This window comes from Lasiosphaeria miniovina (genome assembly GCF_030549165.1).
Source record: "Lasiosphaeria miniovina strain SMH2392-1A chromosome Unknown B0T26scaffold_2, whole genome shotgun sequence".
Lineage (NCBI taxonomy): Eukaryota > Fungi > Ascomycota > Sordariomycetes > Sordariales > Lasiosphaeriaceae > Lasiosphaeria > Lasiosphaeria miniovina.
The window spans coordinates 6,189,435-6,203,434 of NW_026848221.1; the positions used below are offsets into that span (position 1 = coordinate 6,189,435).

At 55.1% G+C, this 14,000-nt stretch overlaps 1 protein-coding gene across 1 annotated transcript; it reads left to right on the top strand.

Moving 5' to 3' along the window:
• The first annotated feature begins 2,359 nt into the window (after positions 1-2,359).
• Positions 2,360-7,539, top strand: B0T26DRAFT_178050 (uncharacterized protein). The gene is made up of 9 exons (XM_060433600.1): positions 2,360-2,418; positions 2,500-3,071; positions 3,132-3,504; positions 3,559-4,052; positions 4,116-4,601; positions 4,665-4,808; positions 4,866-5,144; positions 5,204-5,414; positions 5,474-7,539. The coding sequence occupies exons 2-9, from the start codon at positions 2,709-2,711 to the stop codon at positions 7,165-7,167; spliced, it is 4,044 nt and encodes a 1,347-aa protein (XP_060301446.1). The 5' UTR covers positions 2,360-2,418; positions 2,500-2,708; the 3' UTR covers positions 7,168-7,539.
• Positions 7,540-14,000: the final 6,461 nt, after the last annotated feature.

Genomic DNA, 14,000 nt, shown 5'->3' on the forward strand with positions numbered 1-14,000 from the left:
AAGATTCTGGGCGAACGTTACCTGCTTGGTTCCCTGCCTGCCTTATTGGGCCAGGAAGGCAACTTTCCCCTCGCGGCTCCTTGCTGAGTCCCCAGGATTAGCGTTGCATCCGAATGAGACGCATTAGTGTGCATCGATTCCGTAAGACTGTACCAGAGAAGGCTCCCAATCGTTTGCATTGAGATGTCTGGTCGGTTTCTTCCATGCCACGGCCTTTTTCTTGTCTCTCTTGTTTTTTTCTTGACATGGACGAATGTATACCTCTCACTGCCCTCAAAGCGGAATGTATGGGGTAGCATGTACTTGCATCAGGTCCCGTTTTGGTAAGGTACGGATACAGTATGCCTGACAACAGGCTGACGCTGCTTGCCCCCACTAACTTGGCGCCGGACAACAGGGCACCAAGGGCCCGCTAGTGTAAGCCCAAAGCAAGCCCGGCCGGTTGCGCGCACGGCACGACACGCCTTCCAGTCGACCGCTCCACTGCAGGCACGGCACGGTCAGCAGTGGACTGTGGATTGTGGACTGTGAGCTGTGGACGGCCGCCATTGGGGAGACATCGTGTATCCATCGCGTGCTGCGTCCGCAAATATACCCAACCTGGACCTTAGTTCCAGCATTTTGCGGCTAGATTGTCGTCTTGTTCTCGCCCATTCCCGGCGGTACGGAATCGCGACGTGAAACAAGCTGCGCCTTGACCTTTTTTTTCTCTATTCCGGCTTTTTTGTGCCCATTACCTTACCTGAATTCTTCCCCCTCCTTTCCTCCCGACTGTCTATCCCTTCCTCCCCGCCGCCGCCGCCGCCGTGTCTTTCTTTGGCTGGGAACGGCAACGGCCCAACGAAGGGACCTATGGGTGAGGTGGTCGATCCTCTCTCCGTGTTCAAGACGACCCCGCGACCCGAACCCCAACCAGACCAGACCAGACCAGACGATATCAATTATTACCAGCCCAGGCCCGCGGAATAGAGCGACCCGCTGCCGGCGGCTGGCCTGTTTGTCTGGCCTAGGAATACTTACCTCCCGACCTATCCATAATCCACAACTTCGCTCCTCGGACAGGCCAGAACAGACCAGGCCCGCATATCAACACACGTCGACGGCGGCCATTCTCCCCATTCGTTTGAGTCCCCACGCCTGTTTCCAGGACGAACGGAACGTCAACAAAGGCACTCGCTGTGCCGCATCGATCGCGAACATATCTCCAACCCCACTCCAGCGAGACGCGACTCCACCCGTGCCCGACCTCTGTACCTGCCTCTATACCTACCCTAACCTACCTTCCAGGTTAGCTGCATACCTAACTATCCAGGTCTTTGGTCAGGCGAGAGGGAGCGTCTGTCGGGGCGGGAATGACCAGCACGATTCTCCGCCGACATCCTCCGTCCTCTACCCTCCGTCGCCCGCTTGCCGCCCGGCATCCCTCGCCGCCGTGACGTGCAGCTTCTCCCACACACCCCCGGCCTCGAGAGAGCGGACAGATACAGCAGCCGCCTACACGAGCACCAGCGGCAACACACGCCAGCAGCACCAGGAGCTCTGCACATTCGGTGGCGGGGCATCTCAGACTCGGGCTGAGGCGCTCACCCAACCCCGGCCGCAGGCATGGCGCCGAACCCGCCAGGGCCCCCCGCTGCCGAACGGCCGTACCATGGCGTCAATGGCGGCAAGACGGCTGCGCCGCCCAATGTCCCGGGGACGCCGCGCCGCGAGCCGAGCCATGCGCGAGAAAGGGCGGTGCAAGACCCAGGACTGAAAGACTACGTATGTCTCGGTTTTCCTTATCATTCCTCCCATGCGATGCCCGTGTCCGTGTTGTACGGGGATTCTATGTTCAGCAGAAAGCCCCACGCGATCTCATCCCGTCCGGGCTGCTCCTAGGCCAGCCCGCATCTTTTTTGTGCGGGATGGGGCTGTGCACGGCCCGCCCCTTCGTACATGTACATATATTTATATATATATTTGCGTCTGTTCATACGCACGTGTACATACGCACCACTCCCTCTTTTTGCCCCATTGGGCTTGGCAGATCTGCTTTCTCCTTTGTTCTGTTCGGATGGCGAAAATGTGTTGCAACCCCCACGATTTGATGTAAGACATGGCTGACCATATGGCGACCTGGTTGGGCGTCACTAGCGACTCGGCGACTGCATCGGGAAAGGAGCCTTCGGAACCGTCTACAAGGCTTTCAATTGGGGAACTGGTGAGGCCGTGGCCGTCAAGCAAATCAAACTGGTCGATGTGCCAAAGAGCGAGCTGCGCATGATTGAGGTGAGCTGCTGCCAACCTGACTACCTACCTGCTCTCCTACCAGGGCTGCCGGCAACAGGAAATGCGGCCTAGTTTTGGAGGAGAGAGCTTTGATGCTGACAAAATGTATGCATGTAGGCCGAGATTGACCTCTTGAAAAACCTCCATGTTAGTATTGTCCAAGATAGGAAACGCGCCGTGCCCCTAATCCCCAGGCCAAAGCTGTCGGATTTGCTGACCTCTTGCTAGCATGACAATATCGTGAAATACATTGGCTTTGTCAAGTCTGTTGACTGTCTGAACATCATCCTCGAGTCTGTCCTACCCTTGCCCTTTAAAACAAGGCCCGCAGGCAGACGCTGACACGGCATTCGTTGGGCAGGTTTTGCGAAAATGGATCGTTACACTCCATATGTAAAGCCTACGGCAAGTTCCCCGAGAACCTGGTCGGCGTGTACATGACCCAGGTGCTTCAGGGGCTGCAGTACCTGCACGAACAGGGTGTTATCCACAGGGATATCAAGGGCGCCAACATCTTGACCACCAAGGACGGCACAGTAAAGCTCGCTGATTTTGGCGTGTCGACAAGCACCCTGGCAGGTCCGGACAAGGAGGCCCAGGTAGTAGGGACGCCGTATTGGATGGCCCCCGAGATCATCCAGCTTTCTGGCGCCACGTCGTCCTCAGACATCTGGAGTGTCGGATGCACCGTAATAGAGCTGCTCCAGGGAAAACCGCCATACCACAATCTCGCGGCCATGCCCGCCTTGTTTGCCATTGTCAATGACGACCACCCACCGCTTCCAGAAGGTGTCTCTCCAGTCTGTTGTCCCGCGTCCGGAGCATGAGAATATGATGTGGAATGCTGATGTCAAGGACAGGCCGCCCGTGATTTCCTCATGCAATGTTTTCAGAAGGACCCCAACCTTAGAGTTTCGGCAAGAAAGCTGTTGCGGCACCCGTGGATAACGGGCTGCCGGAGAAGCGATGCCCCCGTCTCCAAGGCGCCAGCAAACTTTAGCCAAGCCGTCGAGGAGGTCAAGCAGTGGAACAGGGCTCTCAAGTCGTCCGAGAACAACCTCAGAGCTTCCACCGGCTCCGAAAGCATCGGCCCGCCCGTGCAGGCGCATTACGGGAGCCGTTTCAACCCTTCGGACGCTCACCGCTCAAACCTTACCACCCCTGCAAAGGGGCCACTTGTTCTGGCAAAGCCAAAGCCCACCGCAGAGGCCTTCCGGTCTCCTGAGCTTGCTGGTAAGTCGTCGGGCTGTGCTGTTGCGGCTGCTTGCTTAGACTGATTTTCTTTAGACGACGATAACTGGGACAATGATTTTGCCACTACCATCTCGCCAAGCGCGCTTAATCTTCCCCATATCAAGGGCCAGGATAATTTCGGGGGTCTTCTTTCTGGCGACCGGCTGAAGGCGTTCGCGTCTATCGACGGCCAGCGAGAGAATTCGGAAAACTGGGATGAAAATTTTGACGGCGAGCTCTTGACTATCAAGGGGCTGAGGCATTGGTCTGAGCCTGACCCCCAGGAACAGACCATCAGGCCTTTGCCCCGGAAGACGGAGAAAAACGCCGAGCCGAAGGCCCAGCAGGGCCACAGGCGACAGCGCAGCAAAGCCTCCGTGCCAGGCGCGCCACATCCCAAGTCGCCCGTTAAGCCGCATTTTGCGAACAAATTCGAGCTTCCCCCGCGTCCTGATGTTATTTATCGCGAGCAGTCCGTCGAGGACTACTCGGACCTGTTCGCCGATAATGATGGCGTGTTCAACAACAGGTTGAACTTGATCGGCAAGGTAAGGCCCGTCTGGCTCCACAACCCGGCTGAGACATGGATGCTTATCTCAGTCAACAAACAGGACGTTCCGCAACTCTTCCACCCCTCCGATCTCACAAGTTTGCCACGGTCGATGCAGTCGCCGGCTGCGGGGAGCATGCGACGGCAGAACCCATCGCGCCCGTTGGTGCTTCCGGAGCAGCCAGTAAGGAGGACGAGGTCGACCGTCGAGATCACCAAGTTTGCCGAGAACGAGGGCGACGAGGACTTTTCCGATATCTTCGGCACCGGGGACGCTTTTGCCGAATCGGAGGAAAGCGACCGCGGGTCCGAGGACGGCGGCCAACTCATGCTGCTTTCCAAGCTGTCCAACAGCTCCTGGCTCGGAGACGATGAGGAGGAAGACGACCCCTTCGCCATGATGGATCCTGGCTGGGACGAGATGGACCTCGAGGCGAATATTGCCCGTGACCGGCACGCCAGGTTAGCAGAGAAGGTGGAGGAGCTGGTGAGGTCGATGAAGACGACGGAAGGGGAAGACACATTATCCGACCTGGCAGAAGATCTAGTACGTTTTGTACATCGCTTTGTGACGTGGGTGGAAATATTGCTAACTGGAGCGGTGACACAGCTTAACCTCTTGTGGGAGAATAACGAGGTCAAGGATCTCATCATCAGTGCCCACGGCCTGCTTCCGATTCTCGAGATTCTTGAGCCCTGCACGGTGAAGAGCCGCCAGCACATGATCCTGCAGCTGCTCAAGATTGTCAACGCGGTATGTGCCCTTTTCGGTTTACCGGGGCACTGGGCGTTCGGGCTGACCAAAGTACAGATTATCCTGGATGATGTCGAGTTGCAAGAAAACCTCTGCTTCGTCGGCGGAATCCCCATCATTACCAAATTTGCCGCCCGGCAATACTCAAACGAAATCCGTCTAGAAGCGGCCGCATTTGTGAGGCAAATGTACCAGACATCTACGCTGACCCTGCAGATGTTTGTCAGCGCCGGTGGTCTCAATGTCCTGGTGGAATTCCTGGACGAAGACTACGATAGCTCCCAAAGCCTTGTCTTGATTGGTGTCAACGGTATCTGGAACGTCTTTGAACTGCAGGTAAGTGCTTTCCGATGATGGATGGCAAATGCAGGGGTTAGATTGTTGACTTCTTTCAGGGGCCAACTCCCAAGAACGACTTCTGCAGGATTTTCTCGCGCAGCAAAATCCTCGACCCTCTTGCGGCGGTTCTCCACAAGGTCCTGGATGAAGACGACAAGAACGAGCTCTCCGAACTGGTGGAAGGCCGCATCGTCAACATATTTTACCTATTCTCACAGGCGGAGAACTATGTCAAGGAGGTTGTGGCTGACCGCCAGGTTCTTAAAAGTCTGTTTACCTCGTAGTCCCTTTTTGGTTTGGAACCAGTCGCTAACAATAATCTCTAGCCGTGCTCAAGGACCTGAGGCGAATGACAGCGTCTCACCAGATCACCATGCTCAAGTTTATAAAAAACCTATCTATGCTCTCGACCACGCTCGAGGCATTGCATTCGGCCGACGCAATCGACTTCTTGATCGACGTGCTGAGTAGCTCGATGAAGAAAGGACAGAATCACTTTCGAGAAATCGCCAACCAGGTCCTCAACACCATGTTTAACCTCTGCCGGCTCAGCAAAGAGCGGCAAGAATACGCGGCCAGCAACGGCATCATACCCCTATTGCTCAAGATCTTAAAGACGGACAGGCCGCCCAAGGAATTTGTACTCCCTATCCTCTGCGACATGGCGCATTCGGGCAGCAAGGGGAGGCGTTATCTCTGGCAGAACAGTGGCCTGGCCTTTTACGTGTCGCTCCTAGCGGACCAGTACTGGCAGGTTACGGCGCTTGATGCCATCTTCGTGTGGCTTCAGGAAGAGACGGCCAAGGTGGAGAGCCACCTCTTGGACGGCCAGTTCACGGCAGCCATTACGTCGTGCTTCAACACGAACAAGGCCAACGCCTTCGACACGAACCTCCTCGAGCCGCTGCTCAAGGTTCTCCGGCTGAGTCCGGCCGTGGCGGCATCGCTGGCCAAGGCGGAAATGTATGCCGGCATCTCGCAGAAGCTCAACCACAAGAAGGCCATCGTCCGCCTCAACCTACTACGTCTCGTGCGCAACATCATGGACGGCTGCGAGGCTAACAGCTCGTCCATGGCGTCGGTGCGGGCATCCAGCACGGGCCGCCAGCTTCGCATCCTGTTTGACGACATCCAAACCCTGGCGGATAAGGACCCGGCGGTGTTGGTACGCAACTTGGCGTCGGAGCTCGTGCGGAGCCACATCGACACGGACCTGCAGCACGACGCTATGATGTCCCTGAGCGCGCTCGGGCTCGGAGGCGGCGGTGGCGGTGGCCCCGGAAGCGGGAGCGGAGGTGTCATGGGCGGCCCGAACGCAGCCGGGTCCGGCCCGCGCTCGCGCTCCGGCCCCCGGCGCAACACCAGCTATACGCCACCGGGGCTCGCTCACTCGAGCATGTCGATGCCGCCAACGCCCACTCATGCCCACCCAGGCCACCACCGGCTAGCACACTCGTCGTCGGCATTCATCGAAGTCGCGACCACTCCGAAACGGTCGGCTGTCGCACTGGCCCACGAGCGCGACGCGGCGCTCTACCGCCCGCGCAGTCGGGACGGCGGCATCGGCGTCGCAACCAGCATCCCCCGCCGGGTCAGCAGCGACGCGGGTTCGTCTTCGTCCCTGGGCAACGCTGCGTTGGCGCCGGCTGCCAAGAGCAGACTGCCACGCACGTCGACGCAGTTCTCGCGGCCAAGTCTTTCTTCTGGGACGTCGGCGCCGCCCGTCTCCATGTCAAACGTGTCCCGGAGCGACAGCTCCCACAGTAACAAGGAGAACTATTCCCAGCGCATGCGCTCAGGCTCGTCGGTCACGGGGTCCGGGTATACGGGCTCGCCTAGCACGACGGCTGGCGGCGGAGGTGGGCCTGGCGGACCTGCACAGGGAGGAGCAGGAAATACTGGTGGCGGCGGTGTTGGTGCCGGCCCCCCGCCGAGCTTTAGCAGCAGGGAGACGTCCGTCACGAGTGGCAGCGCCAAGCGCCGCAGCCGAGCGCCCAGCTCGGATCTCCGGTGGTCTTAGGAGGACAGCCCCGGATCCAAGTCCAGGTCGGGCAGGGGGCGCAGCGCTGCGGCGGTAGCTCTTGGGAGCCCGGCCGCGACTGGCACTGCCATTGCCGATCGTGGGAGTGGAAGCGTAAGCGGAAGCGGAAACGGAAACAGCGGGAGCGGTAATTGGGGCAGCAGTGGTGACAGCAATAAGAGGGGTGGGAGTAGACGCCAGATCAGGAGAGGAAAGTGAATAGGTATGGATGGAGTGGGAAAAAAGAAATATTAGGAATAAGAGCAGAGAACAACACCTCAAAAAGGTGCCGACCGCCCGACTTTTATTGTCTTATCAAGGTAGGTACCTTGCATATTCTAGACATGGATAACATGGGATTGATGGTTAGACAACGGGATGGCTAGACTTTTTTTTTGTTTTTGTTCATGGTTCTTTATTTATCATCTAACCTTTTTCTATGAGCGAGTCTGTGTTGAGCCAGGGGGGAAAAGAAAAGAAAATAAAAGGCGAGATCTGATTGCTTTATTACATTAAAAGTTGCGTTACATTGCGTTGGGTTGCATTGCACTGTGTTGTCTTGTTTTTGTGTGTTTACGTGGTGCTGTTGGTTTTGTTGTCTTGCATGGTATCTTACATGGTGTTTTTGTCTTGCAGCACCAAGTAGATTTATTTTGCTACTTGGTATTTATCTACGGAGGTAACTCTACTCTATTCTGTTCTGCGCTGCTCTGCTCTGATATTTTGAATTGAGAGATATGCCTCTAGAATTCCAGAGTAGGGATTGCAATAGCTGCTACCTCCTTTAGCGGAAAACCTTTAGAGCCAGCCGTGAGGTATTGAGGCCTTTCAACCCTTCCATAGTTCAGAAAGTCCCCCGCTAATAAACATTCAGTAATTGGGTTGAGAGCTGGGATCAGTGCTCGCTCCAGGGATTTGAACATCAGCGACAGGCCCGGGAAATCGTGCGAGACCAGAAGTTCCGAGCAGTCCAACGTCGCTAGCAACGTATTTTGGAACAAACTTTTCAAGGCGGTCCTAGCCGCACTTAAAAATGTGCTTGTCCAACTCTCGGAAAGAGCTCTCAAGCTACCGGCCTAAAGTATTCGACACGAACGACGTCTCTTTCTTATCCAGCACATCCTATCGAGTGTTGGCAAAGAAAGTCAAATCTAACGGCTCTAATAGCGGGGGACTACAGAAAGTTAGCGATTACTAATCGGATACGGGAGATTGGAAAGGAGAAGCTTACACGGAACGACAAGAATAACCGCTCGCACAACGATCACAGCGCTCTCCGGTCTCACTCCCGGCATTCACTCATCGACCGTTTTGCGACACAAGGACGCGTGCATCTCAGGCAAGAGTTAATATGTAATCGCCCAGTTACCACGTCAAGTACAAGGGCAACGGATAGCCTACTTGAAGACTCTGCACAATGGTGGTGCGACATGGGCTGACCTCACAGATTAAAAAGGGGGTGTTCAGCTCCTCCTTGTCACGTCGTGCTCGGGTTCACCACTGGGGAACGGACAACCCACGGGGGCCGTAATTGGTTACCAACATGCCGGGTTTTAGCTGATGCTGTGTGCTTCCTATGTCCCAGTCGATATGATGGAAAAGCAAAAAGGGGGTGTGGGGGGGCGGCCGCCCCGGGGGCATGGGCCGGCCCGTCTTATTCCGCTCACCCCGGAAGCTGACGACAGCGCAGAGTGGCAAAAGTAAGAAGGTTATCGTGCTAGCCTTTCCGTTTGCTCCCATAGCTCTCGTGTTGTCCGTTACAGGGGGGGTGGGGATTGTATGTAACGGAGCCGTCACTGGGGCACCAGACGCAGACAGCCCGTTGACAACAGAAAGACCCAAGCTAAACGGTAGATGTAGTACAATGCTTGTAACGTGACGACAGCGCCACAAAACCGCATAAAGAGGCTCTGTTATCCACTATCAACCACCTACCTAGACTAGATTTTCTCCGAGTACCCTGACTAAACCCGGCAGCCAGCCCCGGGTCTCGTGGTCTCTTAAATATCTACGGTTAGCACAACTTTGCATGCGAATTAGAGGGAAAGAGAGGGAGACGAGAATAACCTAACCAGACAGAGAAGGCCCTCCTCATGTTCCAAGAGATCCTGAGAGGGCCCGAGCAAACAAGGTGCAAATAATCTCACCATCACCTCAACAATAATACAAAAGCAGTGTCTGCCTTAGGATTGCCATAGTATTTTTAGTTTGCCCACAGAACGGAGGGTGTATAGATAAAAGCCAACATAGTCTTCCAGGCAAAGCTACAATGTATGCCAAGGCGCAACCCGCGCAAGCCGCTTGCTACCTACCTTGACTGTCCAGGCATGTAGGTGTGCGCAGTAACACCCCTTCACGCACAAAAACCACCCGCGGTATCCGTCCTAGTCTAGCTGGCAGTCAGCTCTCCCACTTGGCCCTCGCCCGTTTGGCTTTCCTTTTTTCACCGTTAGCTACATACATACCTAGATAGCAAGTCAGCAAGCATCAGACAAACTCTCGAAAAAGAGCCTGACAGCTGAGCCCCTTTTTTTCACCACACTCACTGCCACCAGTTCAGTCTTTGTGTCCACGAGACAATACATACTAGTAAAAGACACACACCACTATTAGCCCATCCATCAACTTCGTGTGTGGAGACGAGCACGTTTTTTCCCACCCTTAACATTCATCCCCAGGGCGGGAGGGATCGTATTCGCTAACTAGTGTCTCAATCCCTAGGGGCCGGGACCGGTTCAGCATTTTTAATTCCTCGCGCTCCCTCCCTCCCCCCCTCTCTTTCTCTCTCTCTTTCTCTCAATCTATGTAGAAATTCTCAGGGACGGTGATAAATTGGGAAGCCGGTTCAGACCAGCACCACGACGGCGAAAGCCCACTCACAGGCACCATTAAGGGGCAATAGAAACTTCATAAACAGACACCAGCACGACAGTACCAATAGGACATAAGATAGCTAGAGTGCCCATTCAACATAGACATGCCAATCCGAAGATGCTAGGGGGCAGGCAGGCTTTAGAATCGCGAGGAAGCAAGCCGAAGCCGAAGCCGAAGCCCCCGGTCCAGCCAGACCAAGACAGGCCAGGCCAGAGCAGGAACCCCAGCAAAATGAGAAGAAGCGCCCCCAACACATAAAAAACTTGGTAATATTATCGTAGCCCACATAGTAGATCGATTTGGGATACGTTTACAGGCAGCCCGGGAGACGAGATCTGGGAACAATTTCAGGCGGAGGGGCCTGGCGCTCGCTACTCAAAGCAGTTATTTACCTTTACCTACCTTACCTACGTCTTCAGGTCATGTAGCCGCCTAGATATAACCACCCGGCAGGCGATGACGACGACAATACAGTCCAGTCCCTGAATGTTTGCTAGCGAGGGGACTGTTCCAAGATCTGAAAGGCGTCAAAGCCGTACGGCTCGCTCCAAAGGGTTTTCGCCGAGGGAGGTGAAAGCTAGGTGTTGGAATCCCTGTTTTGGAATTCTAGAGGCCTATCTCTCAAGTTCCACGCTAACAAGCATTCAGGGATCAGATTGTAACAAACCTCCGGCAGCAAAGACTCGCCTTGAGACTACCATGTCTTTTAGCGTGTAATGACACCAATGTTAGAGAAACCCAGTCTGTGCAAACTCGCTTTCTCGCCTCATCATTTGGGTACGCGAGGGGCGTCTCGGGTGTTATTAGTACGTAAATGGGGTTTAAGACGGGAGTATGAAAGACTAATTCCAGGTAGTGGGGAGAAGCTGCTCCGCTAACATCTCCCATCTCTTCGTCCGCCTGGGTTTCTGGACTGTGGACGAGTCTGAACTCGCCCGCAACATCGTCTCGACGAGCTGAGGAGTCAAAGAGATCTGACACTGCACAAGCCGCTTAGCGTTCAAAAAATCGCCGCAACTAATCAGGCATACGAGCTTCAAGATGCCCGGTCTTGACAAGAGCGCCTCCCTGCTGACAAGGCAGTGGCCGCACAGCAGGCTAAATACGCCCATCATCGTGAGACAACCAATAACCCACTCCCAGATTTACCACGCCGACGGTGCCAAGACAGATCACCTATACGACGCGTCCCCCCCGGCGCACTTTGTCCATGGATCCGGCCTCTCACATCCATCATGTTGGCATCAACTAGGTTAGCCGCATACCAAGGTCGCATGCGGTGCAAGGATAGTTGGGCATGACAGTCGCTGAGTGGAGAGATGTCGAGAGAGCTGATTCAGCGCCCAGCACCAAGCACCCGTCATATGAGTGATCCGTTTTGAAGATGCGCGAAAACTTGCAGGGGACCAGGCAATTCCCTCCTCTCTGCCTGGCCACATAAGAGCGGTCCTCCGCAGTCACCGGGCCTCAGCTGCCTCAGATTTCAAGCAATATCGTCGAAATTGTTAGCGACGTCTCCAACTATCAATGCTGGCCTCAACCCCCGTTCGATCGACAAGCCGACTCCCTTCGGGGCTGCGCTGGTACGGGAAACGCGGCAGCGAGTTCTCCCAGACCCGCAGGAAGCTCTGCCACAGAACCTCGCTCTGCGAGTTTCCCTTTGCGATGTGGCCCCTCTCCATATCGCACTTGACCACCTCCATCCAGGCTCCCGGCATCTAGCTTCACGACCCGGGGGTCCGACCCCGCTCTGAACGGGGAACCGGGCACCGACGTGCTGACCTGGAGACCATGGTGTTCGGATTTAGGAAGGCTGCGCGGCCATGCAGATACAGTTGCAACCAGCAGGCTTCTGCTGGAAAGGGCAGAGGGATGCTCGGACAGGGCCAACTTGCCACTGGTTTCTGATGCACAGCAGCGCATTCGAACACGCTCGCCCAGCCGCCCCTTGATCACCTCGATTTCCAAGGAGCCTCGATGCACTGTTGATACCATGGCCGGGATTGGTGACCTTCTGCCCGAGTCAGGGGCATCGGGTCTCCGAGGGATGAAGCTATGGCAGCAGGACCAGGCGGGTGTTATAACTCTTGCCGGCGTGCACCCTGTTTTAATCTTAAAGGGGGAGAGAGGTTGGGATAGGAGTCTGTCCCATGTGTGGCGTCGGCTAAACACCAGAGAAGCAGATATCTGCACCACACCACACACGACGCGCAGAAGGAAGGTCTTCGGAACAGGAACCTTTTCAGAGCCAGCAGATCCGAGACCGCGACCAACCGCGGAGCAGAGTTGGCTAGGTTATTGCAAGGGCGTGGTCCAAGAACTTGGTCTGCAGCTTTGAAAGAAAAAAAACCAAGACCCGTCTTTCGCAACAGGCGGTCTGCGTCGTCCAAAGAGATTGCACGCCGACTCAATGCCACGTCTTGAACCCGCTGAAACTTCGTCATGTTCTTAGTGATGCCCCTAGACGTGAGCTTCTTTACCAAGGCCAGAGCGGCGATTGCTGGGATGGCGTCACCCAATAGTCATGCCGGTGACCCGTCATGCAGGAAACATTGCCCAGGTTGTCAACTGTTGACAAGCAGAGAGGAGAGAGACCGTGGCCGGGGCTATCTGGTTCTGGTTCTGGCTGCTAATCTCGCGATAATGACCCCCGAGGCTGATACAATCCAATCCCTGAATGTTTGTTAGTGGGGGAGTTTCCAAAATTTAGAAGGCCTTAATAACTTACGGCTCGTCCTGAAGGTTTTTCGCCGAGGGAGGTAGTCGTTATTACGGTCCCTATTATAGAATCTTGAAGGAATTTCTCTATCCTAGAAATACCTATCAAAGGCTTTCCTAGCCGGTGTGCTTGCTGTGATCTTTACTCTCCCGTCTGTAAGTATTTAGGTACCACGCTAACAAACATTCAGGGATTGGACTGTACTATTGTTGGCAAAGTATCTTGGACTGAGGTGGGAGTAGGGGGGTCGTGCCATCGTTGCTCCCTTCCGGGAACCACGCTTTGACGTCCTTGCAGCCGCTGAACCGCGACTTTGGGGGTTCTGGTCTGGGATTGGGCCAGCGCACAAGATATCCAAGATATGCATGTGATACCCAAGGGAGGGAAGGAAATGTAGGATGGTTGTTGAGCTGGAAGGCGCGTATTGCGTATCGAGCGTTGCGTATGATGTATTCGTATTGTTGAAAGAGGCGTTGTGTATCCGTCATGGAGGGGAGATGGCCATCAACGTTTTGGATACGGAGCAACCCTAACCTGCCAACATGTGGTTGAGTTGCATGAGTTACAACCCGGAAGCTTCCGTCTGAGCCACGTCGGAATCCAGAGCTACAGCTGCCGCCGAGTTGCGTTGGCCCATAGTGCGGCAATTCCAAGCAATGCGCAACCACGTCTACCAAGGAAACTCGACTGGAAGCTTCCTGGGGAGAGAAACACCATGGGTCAGATGGAGCAGACCAAAACCAAGACATGCCAATGATGACTCATAGGTCACCGACTTGGCAAAGGCCAAGCAAGACGAAGGGCAGGCTCGGAAATACGTGCAGAAAGTCGGAACTAGGGACTCTGTTGGAGGCGGAGTCAGAACCACCTCAGTTACTCCAGAACTTGAATCAGAAGGGGCATAACTGTCGGGCGTATGGGGGAAGATCGAGATCGCAACTGATGTTTGTGATAAGGCAAGGTGCCTAGGGAGGGCATAGGAACAAGTTAGGTTGGGAAGTTGCGTTTGTGGAACATAACCCTCAGAATTCAATTTGTGGAAGTTCTAGCGGGCACTATCCTTTTTGGGGTTCATACATTAGGTGAGGTAACTTTGTTCGCCCTCGAAGGGAGGTGTAGCCACGGAGGCATTCCTTCAGGAAAATGTACCTAGGCAAGCACGACTGGTGTTAGCGGGTCTGGAGTCTGGAGCTCGTTGGATCGAGCCGTCGAGTCTGGAACAGAAGGACCAGCCTGCACA

Coding starts and splice junctions, on each gene's coding strand:
- B0T26DRAFT_178050 (XM_060433600.1), top strand. CDS start 2,709: ATGACCCAGGTGCTTCAGGGGCTGCAGTACCTGCACGAACAGGGTGTT. Junction 4,602..4,664: donor CCGACCTGGCAGAAGATCTA/GTACGTTTTGTA, acceptor GCGGTGACACAG/CTTAACCTCTTGTGGGAGAA. Junction 4,809..4,865: donor TGCTCAAGATTGTCAACGCG/GTATGTGCCCTT, acceptor ACCAAAGTACAG/ATTATCCTGGATGATGTCGA.